Source organism: Phyllobates terribilis, unplaced genomic scaffold, assembly GCF_046119375.1.
Source record: "Phyllobates terribilis strain yellow unplaced genomic scaffold, ASM4611937v1 Scaffold_3__8_contigs__length_932513732, whole genome shotgun sequence".
Taxonomy (NCBI): Eukaryota; Metazoa; Chordata; class Amphibia; order Anura; family Dendrobatidae; genus Phyllobates; species Phyllobates terribilis.
The window spans coordinates 587,540,167-587,557,065 of NW_027362763.1; the positions used below are offsets into that span (position 1 = coordinate 587,540,167).

Here is a 16,899-nt window from a genome sequence, read left to right on the forward strand (position 1 = left end):
TGAAACACATTATGGATCCTAAAAATGAGCGGCAAAGCAAGGCGGAATGCTACGGGATTGACGACGGCCACTATGTTATACCTGGGACTCCGTTTCCAAGAGGGAATCTTCAACTTAATGTTCCTTGAGGACAACCACACCAAGTCACCAACACAGATGTCCGGATCCACCACACATCTCTGGTTAGCCACACCTTTATATTTGGACCCCATCTTCCTCAAACTGTTAAGAACCCTTTGCCATACAGATGTACGAGGGTCAGTCAATAAGTAATGCATCCTATTTTTTTTCTCCTTTTAATTGGCAAGAAATTCAAATGCAATTACATAGCTTGAAAACCACAACATTATGATTAATTTGTCATTTTTCAATATAATCTCCATCCATTTCCACAGTCTTGGTCCACCGTTTAACAAGGGCATGTATTCCAGCATGGTAAAAAGCATTCTTGGGACCCACCGTGCACAAACTTTTCTGTATCCCAGTTGTCCAATAATTTTCATCACACTGCCTTTACTGAGGCAGATAATGCCACACAATTCATCTGCAGTCACCCGGCGGTCACCACGAATGATGTCATCGACTCGCTGAATGTTGCTTGGAGTCACTGCGGTTACTGGCCTGCCACTCCGCATTTTGTCAGCCCACGGTGACGGCCCTTCAGCTGTGTTAAAGCGACGAACCCATCGTCTAACAGTACTGACATCCACTGTTGCATCACCGTACACATTTTTCAGTCTCTCATGAATTCGAATGGGCGTTTCACCTTCTGCAAGAATTCAATCACAGAACGTTGTCTAATACGAACATCGATGTCAGTCATTTTGCAAACGGATACAGTCCTGCCGCCTGTTGGTGCAGGAAGTTGCAATTGCTGTGGATTGGAGAAGAAGGTTTGAGAAATTGTGCAAAATTCGAATATTTAACATAACTACCTTTTTTAAGGAGAAAAAAAATAGGCATTACTTATTGACTGACCCTCATAATTGAAGATGAAAACCGTTATTCAGGTATTGCTGAACAATTTCTATTAAATGAGCTGAACTGAGGATAAAACCCATATGCCCTGAAGAATGGGAACTTACTAGTAGATCCATGACAACGATTATTCACCACAAATTCAGCTAGCGTTAAGTAAGTAACTCAATCCTCCTGATTCTTAGAAACAAAACACCTAACATAAGTTTCAAGATTCTGGTTAACTCGTTCAGTTTGCCCTTTTAGACTGCGGGTGAAATGTTGAAGAGACCGACAGATGGATCCCCAACCGAGTGCAAAACGCCCTTCAAAATTTGGAAATAAATTGCACCCCCCGATCAGAAACAATATCTGTAGGGAGTCCATGTAATTTTGCAATCTCTCTGATAAAAATCTGCACCAAAGTCTTGGCCTTGGGTAACGCGGGTAGTGCAATGAAATGTGACATCTTACTGAATCTGTCCACCACCAACAAAATTACAGCTTTACCTGCCGCCACACGGTACATCAGTGATAAAATCCACTGATAAAGGAGTCCACGGTCTACTGGGAATCTCCAATGGAGAGACCCGGACGGACAAGTATGAAAGGTCTTAAAATGAGCACAGACATTGTCGGCGGCCACATACACCTGAACATACTGATGAACCCCTGACAACCAAAAGTGCTGAGTAAGAAGATCTGTGGTGGCTTTATTACCTGGATGTCCAGCCAAGACCGAATCATGATGTTCACTAAGAACTCTAAGACTGAGACTGTGCTTATCACAGAAGGCAACGGAGTCAGGTCAGGGCTCACATGACTAGCTAGTCATAACAATATTAATCACAAGGTGATAAAAGCTTCGGTCTAAGTAAACAACTCAACACAGCTGGGTATGTGACACATTGAGATCCATGTTCTAACCCCTACGTCATGCGGTCTCCAGATTACATGGCAAAAACCCGCTGACAGATTCCCTTTAAAAAGTGCCAGGTATTTCCTGCACATCCCACAAGGACAAGAGCCTCCAGCTCATGTTGAAAGGCCTCACAGCTGGCCATCACCCGCCTTCAGTCACAGGAACCAGATGGGACACGATCATTCGACCCCAGGGACGCCTCTGCTCCCCCTTACAGGCCTGTCTGACTCACGGAGTCAAGTGCCAGGATCAGCAATAAACCACCTCCACCCCTGAGTTCCAATCGATAGCTGGAGCTATCTGATATATCCTGCCTCGACAAAAAAAGCATACAAAAGTCAGTATCAAATCAGGTTCCAATACTATACTTTTTAAAGAAGAAAACCTAAAAAGACCATTCTGCTATATACAAATTATTTTATTAATAAATAATTTAAAAAGATGGGGCTTATATGCAGAGATAAGTAAGTATGAGATGGTAGGGGTATCTGACCCTAGTGAAGGTCTAGCGGTTTCCCAACTCTGCCGCGGAGGTTGGCACCCTCGCTCAACGTCTGCTCTCCCTCACTTACCCTATTGCACCCTGCAGAGGAATTGCTCCACCAAAAGACGTCAAAAAGCAAGCACACATATAATAACAAACATGAGGGCACTAATAAGGGCACAATAATTATCTACTGAAATCAATACACCATTAAGTATTGGATACCTTAATCAAAAAAGGGGGCATTTAAACCAGAAGGGGAAAGTTGATGTACATTAAGATTTTCACCCTATTTTATTTCCCCATAGTTGCCCTGCCTTGCTGCGGCGGTTGGCACCTTAATAGTTGAAGTGGCGCCCACTCAACATGGGCTCACCTTTCATGGCCCTAACTGTCCCTGATAGGAAGAGAGCATCACAGTTATCAAAGACAATATGAAAAAAACAAGAGAACAACATATAATGGGGTTGAATATCCCTGCTGGCCAGAAGAGGTTACAAGAGGAACAATACACATGTAATATAGAAGCCCAACTGAGCGGAAGAACCAAATATGTAAGTGTTTTTTTTTTTTGCCACAGGCTCTCAAGGTATATAACCTAAAATCACACACACCTCACAAGATGGCAATAGACATTCAGATATTGTGTAAAATATTCCTTGAGCAGAACACAAACATATCTCATCCTGAAGCAGGGTAAGGTCTCAGCTACGGCAGTCCCTATGAAGAGGGGTTACACATCGGCTTAGTATATTGCACTTGCCCCATAGCCGAATAAAGATATAAATATCAAATATATCCAGAGTGAGGATCCTTCACTCACAAAGAATATCAAATAATATTGTCAATTGGTCATATTTAATAATATTTAAAGTTGATAGTACCCCTCATACAGAGTATAGAGCGTTCATAGGGAAATTAATGTGTAACAAAAAGTGATCCCAGAGTGATGCAGGATCAACCAGAGCTCTAATCTAGGGACACAGGAGCGTACAGTACAAAAATGGCCCAAATAAAGACAAATGGATGATCTCTGTAGAACACTTATCCTCCATGATAATCCTGTATTCATCCCTACACCCCCCCCCCTCTAGTGGTAGGGGTTCATCAGGGTATTAAATGGCAAAAGAAGAAACCTCAGAGCGGGCACTCTCCCAGATGAGAGTGATGGTGTGCTGGATATATCCCGCCTTCTCAGCACCCCTTCACAAACCGCTCTTCAGCCACCTAGACTCTGAGTAATTGGCTACTATGTCTAATGCTAGTAATGCCGCAACAGAGACTGACTCTGACCTGTTTGAATTGTAAACAAGCATTTTCTGGTTATGCTCTGATCTGGTCAATGGTCCTTGTTCAATACGGGAGACGAGGTGAGCTGTGACATCACTAGTTATAAAGGTTAGATCCAGTGTTAGTCAGACAGGTTAATGGTTAAATGTAACATTTAATGTAATGATAATGAGACTGTTAAGTTTTCTTTAATGTAGAAGTCTAATAGGCTTAGTGGTCAGCGTAAAACTTGAAAAATTGGAGTTGTTCTTTTGTTTTTATTAGATGTAGTGATTTAGGAAATTGAAAAACTAAAAAAAGTATCAACTTTCAAAAAAATACATTTGACATAAAAACATGATTTTAACATTAGGTAATTTTTGGACTATTCATACTCTTTTTAAAGCACTTTACTTGTGTCACTGAAGTTAGTTTGTTAAGAAAGTAATACTATATTGAACATGTGGGATATCTCAATGTACTGTCCTAGTCAAAAGTTTGGACACACCTGTCCACGTAATGGTTTTCTTCATATTGGAATGTGCACATTGTACTGTAGATTCTGATAAAAGGCAGGAAAACCACAAAGGAGCACATGGGAACAAGGAGTAAAGAAGCACATGTGAAACACAAGACTATGAGTTAAACATTAGATCCTTTAAAGTACATCCCTTTTACTCTGATGACTGATTTATACCCAGCTTGGCATTCTCCAAAGTAGCTTCATTCCTCTGCTTCTTTGTCACATAGCTCTTCCTTTACTTTCCGATGTGTTTGGGTCAATGTCCTGTTGCTACACTAAGGCTGTGTGCCCACAATACGTTTTTTAAGCGTTTCCGCAGCGGCAATTCCGCCGCGTTAACGCTTAAAAAACGCTTGGTAGAAGGTCTGCAATGTTCCCCAATGATGATCCGCATGTGCTGTGCACATGCTGCGGAAATTGTCCGCTGCGGATCATCATTGCTGAAAAATCTGCAGCACTACCATTTATTTTGCGGAATCGCAGCTTTTTATCCGCCATTGACTTGTATTGGACCACATAACATCCGCGTGACTACACGTGCAGATGCGGATTTTATGCGGTTCAATGCGCGGATGGTACCCAGGTCTGGAGAAGAGGAGACTCTCCTCCAGACCCGAGTACCATAGTACCTGTAGTTAAAAAAAAATAAAAAATAAACATATACTCACCTCCCAATGGCCCCCGGTCTCCTTCTCCAGTGTCTTCGGCTGTTTGCGGTGGTGTAAAAGGACCTTCCATGACGTCATGTGACAGGTCATGCGACCGCTGACGTCGGCAGTCGCGTGACCTGTCACATGACTAAATGATGTCATGGAAGGTCCTTTTACACCACCGCGAGCTGCCAAAGATAACGGACGCACCGGAGAAGGAGACTGGGGAACATCGGAAGGTGAGTATAATGTTTTTTTTTTTTTTTTACTATTGATGCTGCATTTGCTGCATCATGACTTGGTCACACTATATAAATCCATGTCGTTTGCATGGATTTATATAGTGTGACCAAGTTGTCAAGCATTTTTCCAAGTGATGCTAAAATAGCTTGGAAAAGCACTTGACCACCTGCATACGAAATTGCATGTTAAAAAACGCTTCACTTACGCTTCTACCTGGCAGAAAAAACGCATGTAAAATCCGCATGGGTTTTTTGTGCCAGGGAGATGCCGAAACGCTCAAAAAAAATCCGCAGCATTTATGCATCGTGGGCACATAGCCTAAGTGCAAACTAGAAGGGACACCATGTCATTGCAGCATGATGTCTATAATGTTATGGTAGCCATGCTGAGTAAGTGTTTCATGAATTTGGAATAAATCACTAGCAGAGCTACATCACACCTAACCATCTATGCTTCATGGTGAGCACCAAACATATAAAAACCATCAGCTCACCTTTTCTGTGTTTCACAAATATCTCAAATTTTGACTCCTCCGACCATAGTACAGATTTCCAATGATCTAATGTCCAGTCCTTGTGTTTTTTGGTCCAAACAAGTCTCTTCTTGTTTGCAGACCTCAATTGGTGTTAGCTTCTTTGCAGTAATTTGACCATAAAAGCCTGCTTCTCACATTCTCCTCTGGTTGCTGTTGAGATGTGTCTGCTACTTCATGTCTGTGCATCATTTATAAGGGCTGCTATCTGAGGCTGGTAACTCTAATGTATCTTCTGCAGTATTTTTATTTTTATTTATTTTACTCACTTATATAGCTGCATTAATTCCACAGCGCTTTACATACATTATCGGCACTGTCCCCACTGGGGCTCCCAATCTAGATTCCCTATCAGTATGTCTTTGGAGTGTGGGAGGAAACCGGAGAACCCGGAGGAAACCCACACAAATACAGGGAGAATATACAAACTCCTTGCAGATGTTATCCTTGGTGGTATTTGAACCCAGGACCCCAGCACGGCAAGGTAATTGTTGGTCTTCTTTTTTTGGGGCAGTCAACGTGAGAGCCAGGTTCGTCATAGCATATTTTCAAGTACAGAACTGCACTTGAGAATACTTTTTTAAAATTCTAGCAGTTTTCAAGATTGACAAAACTTGTAAACATGTCTTAAAATAATGATGGGCTGTAGATTTGTCTAAGTTGAGTGGTTCTTGCCGTATTCCTGCTTAGTACAGTTGTGAAATGGAGGCTCAGCATTTTATGGAAGTGTATACAAACATTGCCTCTGCAAAACACACCTGATATTCGCAGGCAATCCACAAATGCTTGACAATGTGAACCTGTTCATTGAAAGCCATTCCAGGTGGCAACAAAGTAGCTTGAGAGAATGCCAAGTGGGTGTAAAGCTGTCATCAAAGTATAACCAAGGGGCACTTTGAGGGTTCTAGGGTATTGAACATATTCTTGTTTGTTTTATGCCTCTTTCTTTTCTCCTCGTTTCCATATGTGTATCTTCGTGGTTTGCTTCCTTTAGTCTGAGTCTATAATATGCACCTTCCAATAAGGACAAGGAAAACAATTGCATGAACTTGTGACGAGTTCTGTAATTTGAAAGAAACTAGAGAAGATGCACCATGAGACAAAGCAGTTAACTTGCAGAGATGAAAATTTCTTAGGGTGATGTAGATTGGGGAATATTATAATTATACACTTTTAAATTACAGTTTTCTATGTCTGTTATCGTGGACAACCGGAAAATCTTTGAAAGTAGCTATAGGTGATAAAGACATGACATAACTTGAAAATAATAAAATTGCAAACTGAAATGTTGCTGTGATAGGAAAAATAAGCTTTAAAACTGGTCATGTGTGTCAATAACTTTGTCAGGGTACAAGAACTCTTCTCTTGTGTTACTGGTTTTTCAGTTGTTGACTAGGAGTTGCCTAAAATTTTGGATAAGTACTAAAATAATTAAAAATAAAAATAAATAAATAAAATTTGGCCAGCTCACTTTTTTTTTTTGCTCAGATCAATGTTAAATAAAATTGTATGCTATTTGTTCATTGTAGATTAAAGCACCTGATCGTTTCAAATAATAAAATTTCATCAATAAACTTTCCTGTCCAGCATGGTAAGTGTATTTTTCCTTTATTTTACTACATAGTTATTCCCCAAAAAAGCAGGTTCGTATAGAGGAAAACTTGCTGATTGCTGTGGGTTTAACCGCTGAAACCTCCAGGGATCTCAAGATCAAGACCATGAACTCCAAGAACACGGTTCTGCAGCCCAGTCCTAATTGGAGCCAAAGGGCTCAAGCACAGCTTTCACTCCATTCATAGTCTTAGACAATCAAGTTTTCAGTCAGTCCCATGGACAATGAATATAGCTGAGGCTGTGCATTCTCATTTCTGCTCCAATTAGGTTGGGGATACAGATCCCCTTGCTCAGGGTTCCAGAGCTTTGATGTCGGGATCACTGGGAGCCCTAGAGATTGGGTCCACAACAATGAACAAGTTATCCCCTGTTTCTGCTTTTCTTTTGGGGTGGGGGGGAATAATTCTTGCTTTTCTGGGAATAACACTTTCAAAGTAACTTATGTTTTACTTTAAAATGTGTTTTTTTTTTTTTTTTTTAAAGGCTGCTGCACTGAAAGTTTTTATTCTTTGAATAGCTTGTCAGTTGATGGCAATAATATATCACAGGTGAGTCCAAAAGGTGCAACATCTACCCTTCCGTGTTTTATAATAAAACAAAAAAAAAAAATTAAAGTGTAACTGTCATTTTACACAGGAATAGAAAAAGCGCAGCGATCTTCATATAACTGTTCTGGAACCCAGTAAACTGAATATTTTTTATTCCATGAACCTTAAAGGGCATCTCCTCCTCATTAGCAGTCTGTTCCTCCTCTCCTGAAATGCTTTGGACTAATGCTGGGCGAGGGTGGACCGCACTCCTGTCTCATGCTGCCTTCCCTCCATTCCAATACTGCAGCTCTGCTCACTGAGACTCAGTGCTTGTCTTAGGTGTGTGGAGTCGGTGCACAGCAGAGAGGACCACCCCCTAATCATATATCGGTTCTTTTGGACCCTCACATATACTGGAGTGAAAGAAAGGACAACCAGCAATTAGGGATCAGCATATAAAGCATGGAGAGGTAGAATCAGTTAATATATTATATTTCAAAGTAGTTTAAAATAGTTAGATCCTCTATTTTATTTAATAAAAATCTAAATAATTATTAGGTAACAGTGGGGAAGAGGGGGGGGGGGGGTTGGAAGCTTGCCACATTGTAGATTGTTAATGCAGTGGTTCAGCTGGAGATCATCCCGTGGGTGCTGAACCCACTGGTGATTACAGACAAATAGTGAAGGAAGAAGGATTGTTCGGCACATCAAACCAGGATATAGGTAAAAAGTTTTGCCTTTATTGAAAATAAGTTAAAACATGCTAAAAACTGAAAATTGAAACCTCAGACGACCTAAGTCATCTGAGGTTTCAATTTTCAATCATGTTTTAACTTATTTTCAATAAAGGCAACATTTTTTTTTACCTATATCCTGGTTGGATGTGCTGAACAATCCTTCTTCCTTCACTAAATAACGATTACTCTTTCAATCCTTTTAAAGAAGTTCCCCAAGTTATAAAAATGTTTGCCGTCACATATTTCAAGTTGCAACCCATTCTAGTCCCATGTAAAGACAGGATGAAGAAACACTGCTTGAAATGTCTCAATTCTCAGAAGAGCAGTATCATTAACAGACATAACTGATATGTTCACTCAGCCAATGAGCAGGGCTGTAGCAAGAGAAAAAATACTTCCCCTTAATGAGTAGGGCTTTTTTCTCCAGTTTCAGTCCCCTGTTCTCATTTAGTCTCTGTAACCTGCAGTAAAGCTCTGAGGCTGACCCAGCAGAATGGGTTTACAAGTGAGCACAGAGGAGGACTTAAGCTGGAAAGAAAAAGCCCACTCTGCTTAGTCAGTCAAAGCAAAGTTTTGTTTGTTTTTTTTCCCTTTCCTCCTGCTACAGTCCTGCTCCATGGCTGAGTGAGCAGATCAGTTATTTTTGTTCACAATGCTGTTCCTCCGGCAGTCGAGACACATATCTCAAGCAGGGTTTCCTCAAGCTGCAAAACATCACATCACTAAGATGGGCAGCAGCTTGAAAGTAGCGGGACCATTTCTGAGAACTCCTTTAATGACCTATGATGTACATTTTTGTCATAAGTCGATAAGTAGTGTATGAAGCCAGCTCAGGAACTGCGCTTGCTTCATACGAGGCATATGCTGACATTGAAACATGGCTGTCACCTGCCTGTACTTGCAGAGGCGGGTGTTTGCGCCAATCTCCGCAGTTTTACCATTTTAAAAGCATCTGTCAATCCCGGACTGAAGTTTTTAAGCAATGCCATTGGCTTCCCACGACACACACTCTCGCACAACGTGATCCTTGGGAACCACTGGATTACAATTTAAGCCAGGGGCTTGCTGATGGCCCCTTACCTGCCAGGCTGCGCTCCATAGGAGAACTATGATTTTGCAATATAAAGAGAAATAATAGTATTGCAGAATATGATAGAGATTGATCATTAGCAGGTTCAATAACAAGCTGTGTGTGCAAAATAGCAAGCCCTCACCCAGCTCATGACAGAAACATTTAAAAAGTTGCATGTCTCAGTAAATGACAACACAAACAATTTTTTTCCACCTCCTTGAAGGGAACCTGACAGCTGAACAGGCTGCCCAAGCCGCAGGCAGCATGTATCACACATTGGCTTTATGATTTCAGCCACATTTGTTTTGATTCTGAAACGCTGCAGCGATTCACTAGAAAACTTACTTTAAAAGCTGCCGAGGACCAAGCAGGCTGCTACTTCCTGCTCACTACCAGTGACTAACAGGTCTCTCCCTAAACATTCATGCTGGGAGAAACCTGTCACTGAAGGGTGCGGGCGTGGAGAAGTTGCATGGGACCCACCTTTCCCACTAGTCTCTCATGCAGCTTCTAATGTACCTGGCTGAAAGCATACAGCCAGTGTCTGATGCCTGCTTGTCTTTGTTTCAGCCAGCATGCATCATATGTTAGGTTCCTTTTAAATAACAAAAAAATCTGACAATTATTTGTATTGTCGTTATTGTACTGACTTGGTAAATCTTGTTGCCAGGTCATTTTTAGTGCACATTTGAACACCATGAAAACAAAATCCAACAATGGCGGAATTTCAGGCTTTTTTTCAAAGTTTTGACTCGCATGGAATTTTTTTTCCACATTTTTCACTGCTCTATATGATGAAATTAATGGAGTCATTCAAATTGTAAACTCTTCCTTCAAAAAAAACAAGTCCTTACATGTCTATGTCAATGGAAAAATAAAGAAGATATGGCGGTTGGAACAATGGGAGGAAAAAATAAAACACAACAGCGAAAAATTCCTGGTTCTTTAAGGACTGCAGGAAATTTTTATTTTTTGATCCTTGCAAGCAGCCATATTTATGAAGGACAAGTTCAAGAATGTGGGTTTCATTTTGGAGTATTGTATATACTTTACAAAGGGTCTTTCACACGTCAGTATTTTGAGTACGTGGTGTCCGTTTCCACTCGTACTGGAGACAGATGCACGTAGACCCATCCAAATGAATGGGTCTGTGCACATGTCAGTGTGTGTCCGTGGGAAAAACCTGCTGACATGTCCGTTTTTTTTTCCTCGCAGCACGGGCTGCGAAACGTCCCCCACACGTGCACAATGATGACACATGGATGACACCCGGCGCCTGGGAATCGGAGATACAGTTAGCGCTGTTCCCAAGAGCCGGGTGCTGAACGCTGCCTCATTATTGTCCCCTACTGGCGCTGCGATCAGCGCTAGCAAGGGACAATTTTGAGAGTAGTATTCTGCTTGCACTGTGTCCTGGTGTAAAATTAGAATAAAATAAAAAAAATCCTTATACTCGCATGTCCGAAGATGTCCCCCCACTGTAATCCATCTGACCGCTCACGCCGAGGAGCCAGGGAGAATGACTCGCTACAGTTTTACAAGTTTTGGACACAGCAGGAGCAGACTACTACTTTCAACATTGTCCCTTGCTAGCGCTGATTGCAGCGCCGGCAGGGGACAATGATGAGAGATTCCTTCAGCACCCGGCGCTTGGGAACAGCACTAACTGTACTGCTGATTCCCAGGTGCCGGTACGTATGATACCGATGTGGCACACGGTTGCCACACGTATTATACACACGGACATAGATATCTCTGGTACTGTTTATTCCAGTACCGGAAATATCCAGACGTGTGAAAGGGACCTAAGTTAGTGTTTGATATACTTTAGTATTTATTATAATGCTTTCTCCTACGTTCCTGTGATTATGTGCTGCTATATGTCCTGTCATTTCTTTTGCAGTGGTCTTTTATCAATGAGTTGAATAAATTGAGCAGTTTGCAGTCTTTAAATTGTCAGAATAACCCTGTAATGGACTCTGATAAGAACCCTGAAACCGTCAGACAACTTATAATTGCAAAGATATCAAGTCTAAAATTTTTAAATCGGACTGAGGTAGGTATTTTTATGTTTCTTTAACAGATCCTGTCACAGATCTTTGGTTGGGTCCTATTAAGAACTAGTAATTTTATTTCATAAAGACTTTAACAAGAACCAGCAAAATGGAAGAGTAGCCAGGCCTAGGCCTCATTATGGAAAAAAACAAGTGGTATGAAGCAAGTAAAACAATTGACAATGTTTAGAAATGTGCATTACAATTGATGGATCTCAGAAGAAATAAAAATTAGCAGGGTCAAAACTTTATTCATTGTAATACTTTTTAGTTTTGAGAACTGTAAATGAAAAGCACAAAATGCTAAAAACAGAAAAAAAACAAATGAAAAAAAAAGCGAGAAAAATGCGTAGGGATTGGAAATTTATGTGGGCCATATGGATACTATAATCGTGTCTGCTGGGCGTGCATGCTCTATAAACTGGGTTGTATAGGTTAGTAAGAAAGTAAAGTTTTCCCAGGATTATAAGTGGGTGAAGGTTGGGGAAGAAGGTGGGTCCAGGATAGAGGATTCACAGAGCAAGAAATGGTGAGATGTTGCCTCAAAGCAACTAGTTGAGGATAGTTTTATCTATAGGAGCTTTGAAAGATTGGAGGCCAGGAAAAGTCTAAGGCTATGTGCCCACGATGCAGAAATGCTCAGGATTTTTTCCTGAGCGTTTCTGCATCTCCCTGGCAGAAAAACCGCATGCGGATTGTACATGCGTTTTTCCTGCCAGGGACATGCGGAAGTGAAGCGTTCTTCACATGCATTTCTGCATGCGGGTTGACAAGCGCTTTCCAAGCGATTTTAGCATCACTTGGAAAGTGCTTGTCAACTTGGTCACACTATATAAATCCATGTAAACCGCAAAAAAAAAACCATAAGCAAAAAAATAAATATAACTAATAAGACGATCATTATTTGTGAATCAGTCCATCATAGTCGCTAATATAATTAAGGGCTTTTGAAGAGCCATAGTTCGACGTATTTCTTCATTGTGATAGAATTTCTTTAACACATATTTAGCTGTCACGATGGAACTTCACAATTCAGTTTCCACCAACATTCACAGGTCACGGTGCCAGGAACTAGAAATAACTAAAAAAATAAGTTAAAATCTGAACTAAAAAATCTCAATATACCCACCAAACTTGTTTCAAAGTCTTATATTATACAAAACTATAGAAAGACTCCAAAGCCAAAGCTCTCATTCAAGCCTTGGGGGGCCAAAGACCCCAGACGGTATATCCATCTACTTTCACATTTGGCTAATTTCTTATGAAGATCTCCACCCCGAATACCCATTGTGACTACATCAATACCTCTAATTTTCAATAAATGGGGATTACACTTGTGATATCTCTTGAAATGTTTCGGTATTCTTTTGAGAAGGGATTCCTTGATATTAGTTTTAGCCTTCTCAATGTACAAACAGTGTTCACGTGTTCTTACCTTGCGCTCTCTGCTTGTAAGTCCCACTTAGATTTTATTACAGGGACACTCCGCTAGATAGATAACGCCTTTGGTCGTACAGGTGATATGGTGACGAATTTCAAAGGACTTGGAGCCATCATGGTTCTTGAAATTCTTGGGTTTAATCAAGTTGCCACAAGCTTTACAAAGCCCACAAGAAAAAATCCATATCCTTAGATTCTGTGTGAGCTTTACTTTCGTAGTGACTATGAACCAATATATCACTTAAGTTACGGGATCGTTTAGCCACAATAGATGGTGAGCTAGGTAAAATCTGTTTGGAATGTTCTTTCCACTGATCCAGTTCTCAATGTGTCTGAGCGATGGATTTAAATTTTGTCCATTGGGTATGGTAGTTAGTGATCAGATGTACCTGATTATCACCAATTGCCTGATTTTTACGAGGTTGATTTTTGTATAAAAGAGAATTTCTGGAGGTCATCTTAGCTCGTTGATAGCCTTTCTTAATCATACGATGGCTATAGCCTCTTTCCTTAAAACGTTCCGACAGATCACGTGATTGTTGCTCAAATTGATCTTTATTGGAGCAAATCCTTTTAATGCGTAGGAATTGTACTACTGGAATTCCATTTATAGTAGAATGTAAATGTGAGGATGATGCATGAAGCAAAGAGTTTGTGGCCGTTGGTTTACGGAATAATGTGGTAGACAATTGTCCATCTGGATTCGTAGTAATGAAAATGTCCAGAAATTCAGCAGTCCTGCCAAATTTGTAAGTGAGTTTGATGTTGTACTCATTGTAATTCAAACTATCCATGAACATTTTTAATTCTTGACTAGAACCTTCCCAAATAAACATAAGGTCGTCGATATAACGAAGCCAGTTATGAACTTTGCCAATGCCAATTCTTGATCCTTCTTGTAATACCTCACGTTCCCAGTAGCCCATGAATAAGTTGGCATAAGAAGGGGCACAGGATGCCCGCATGGCAGTCCCCTGTAACTGTAAAAAGGTTTTTTTATTGAAAGTAAAAACATTGTGTTTCAAAATAAATTCCAACAGAACAAGAATTAACTTTGCCAAAGATTGATCAATATTGCTGGACCGAAGAAACCAAGAGACTGCCATGAGGCCATCACTGTGCCTTATGGAGGTATATAATGCCTCCACATCTGCTGTTACAATTAACATGTTTTCATTGAGGTGTATATTATCAAGACGAAGTAAGACCATGGTAGTGTCTTTAACAAAAGATGGCAGTTCAGAAACCAAAGGTTTAAGATAATAATCCACTATTTTGCATATGGTTTCACAAAGACTATCATTCCCGCAGACTATTGGTCTCCCGGAAGGATCCAATGTATTTTTGTGAATTTTAGGGATCAAGTACAATGTAGCCAATGTGGGACTCCAATTCTTGTATAAATCAAGCAGTTTTTTAGTGATGATGCGGTCTTCAAAGGCAGTCGACAAAATATCCAAAAGTTCAGAATGGAATTTAGTGGTAGAGTTAAAGGTCAACTCTTTGTAGCATTTACGGTCACCCAACAATTTGTTAGCTTGTTTTTCATACATAGAGTTAGGCCAAACCACAATATTTTCCCCTTTGTCTGCCATTTTGAAGACCACATCATGCCATTTCATCATTTCATCTACTGCTTGCCTGTCTCTAAGGCTAAGATTAGACGGGGAGTTTAGATTCAAGGGCCAAATTTTCAATGTCGCGTGAAACCATTTTGGTAAAAATTTCTACCGCTGTTACGAGGGAAATTGCAGGGAACTTTTTTGATTGACCAACTAGATGTGTTGGAAAGGTACTTACTTCACTGGAACTTTCATCGGCCAGAGACTGCAAAATAGCCAAGGCTTCTCGTTCTTCCATTGAGGGAAACATGTCATAAATATCCGATTTGAAATGAAATGTCTTTAAAATTAATTTACCGGGCAAATAAGTGTATATCTTTTATTGCCGTAAAAATGGAATGACGAAGAGAAAAGGTTAAACCTTTCTGTAAAACTGACATCTGAGTTTCTGTTATTGTATGAGAGGATACATTTATTACCTTTAATGAATCTTCACGATAATTCTTGTTATAGGTTCTAGTATTAGGTTTTCTGTTTTGAAACTGTCTCGTTTTAGGTCCTGTTTCAGACTCCGTTCCTGAGCTCAGGTCATCTGGATATGAAGACAGAGATTGGCTAGATGTACTCCTGGGCAAATCTTTCTTATTTATATTTTTCCTCAATTGCCATCTGAAAATTGTTCCACTTTGAAAATCATTAATGTCCCGTTCATATTTTTTATGTTTATCCATACTAATATTTTTCTCCCATTTTTCGAAGTCTTTATCAAGGCTATTTAGGATCTCTTGGAAGGTCTCAGCCGTCATCTCTTGTTGTAGCCGCAAAATAATTGGTAGTGCTGTGTTTTTTTCCGCAATGATAATCCGCAGCGGAATTTTCCGCAGCATCTGCACAGCACATGCGGATTATCATTGGGGAACATGGCAGGCCTTCTACCATGTTTTTTTTAAGCGTTTCTGCAGCGTTTTTGCCGCTGCGGAAACGCTTAAAAAACGCATCATGGGCACACAGCCTAAGGACAAACAATAGATCTTCTTCTAATCTGGAAGACCTTTACCTCCTTGATCTTTGGGTCAATGCAAGACTGAATGCTTGATTCTAGCCAGTTCGCCTGCCCATGTAAATGAGTTCTGAAAAGAGACTATGGATTTAAAATTAATTCTAGTATTTTAATTGGGTGGGTTTGAAGTAAAAAAAACAACAACAAAAAAACAACTTAATTTCCAGTAGTTGAGGAAATTAAGGTGAATAACTAAATATTTAAGTGACCACCTTCCCCACTGGAGCAGGGCTGTGTGAATATGTAGTAGAGCTGTGTGTTTGTGAATGCGGCATAGCTTTGTGTGCATGTACTGTGCAGCAGTGTTGTGTATATGCAGACTGCAGAGAGTGTACATAATGTTGGTGCCTGAAAGCTATATGTTTGTAATGCACATGCTGGAATGAAACGCTAACAAAACTACTACCTCCCTATTCTACTCTTGTGCATTAAAACTATTGACACTCCCACTTCTTTATACTACTAGGGACATTTTAATAAGAAGTATATTTTTCCTATTTTCTGATAACTAAACCAGGGCTGCATCTTATAGAAAGGTACACCCTGTAGTCTGAACAATACAGTATTATGATGTTCACCAAGGTATGGTCATAGAAGGTGATGTTGTCTGTCTCTATCATGTAGCAAGTATGTATTCCAGTCTGAAATACATAACATGCATGGGGAAATAAAAGGTAGTCATTAGCTGAAAGGTACAGCATATACAGCACAAGTTAGTCAGTTTTTGGTCAAGTAGAGCTCTTTTGAATTGCCATGAAGAAGAGTAATAGATGTTTCTAGCCCTTGAAACATCTGTGGCAGCGTCCTTTGTGATGTTGAAGTGGCCGCTCAAAACCAACACCTCTCAGTAAATTCATCCAAGAGATCCAAAAGTTGTGAAAGACATAGTCCTGACACACAAAATACGACACTAATTCAAGAGCAGTCTCCTTTCTCAGTCAGTGTCTGAATTCAAAAGTTCCCAGGGAGAGATTGAGAATTCAAGATACTAGTGCCTTGTGATTTTAGGATTTGGAGCATAGCTATGATATATACATATACAGAATATATTTCAGCAGCAGAAGGGAAGGAAGGGAGACACAGATTCTCTACTTCGTGGGGTAGGCGGAGCCCCATAGGATAGTCACCTCAGATTGGAAAATGACGACCGGCCCCTCCAGTATATAGGCTCCTCCTACTCCCATGTTCATCAGTCTTTTTATCTGAGGTCTCAGAGGATAGTCGCTGCTTCGGCAGCTCCTCAGAAGAGT

General features: G+C 40.4%; 1 protein-coding gene across 2 annotated transcripts in view; it reads left to right on the plus strand.

Annotated features, from left to right (window-relative positions):
* Positions 1 to 16,899, plus strand: part of TBCE (tubulin folding cofactor E) — a 174,539-nt gene that overhangs the window by 95,451 nt on the left and 62,189 nt on the right. For both annotated transcript variants that reach the window (XM_073671478.1, XM_073671479.1), the window contains exons 10-12: positions 7,110 to 7,171; positions 7,678 to 7,742; positions 11,437 to 11,589. In XM_073671478.1, the coding sequence (XP_073527579.1) occupies positions 7,110 to 7,171; positions 7,678 to 7,742; positions 11,437 to 11,589 (280 nt within the window). The remainder of the gene's footprint in view (positions 1 to 7,109; positions 7,172 to 7,677; positions 7,743 to 11,436; positions 11,590 to 16,899) is intronic.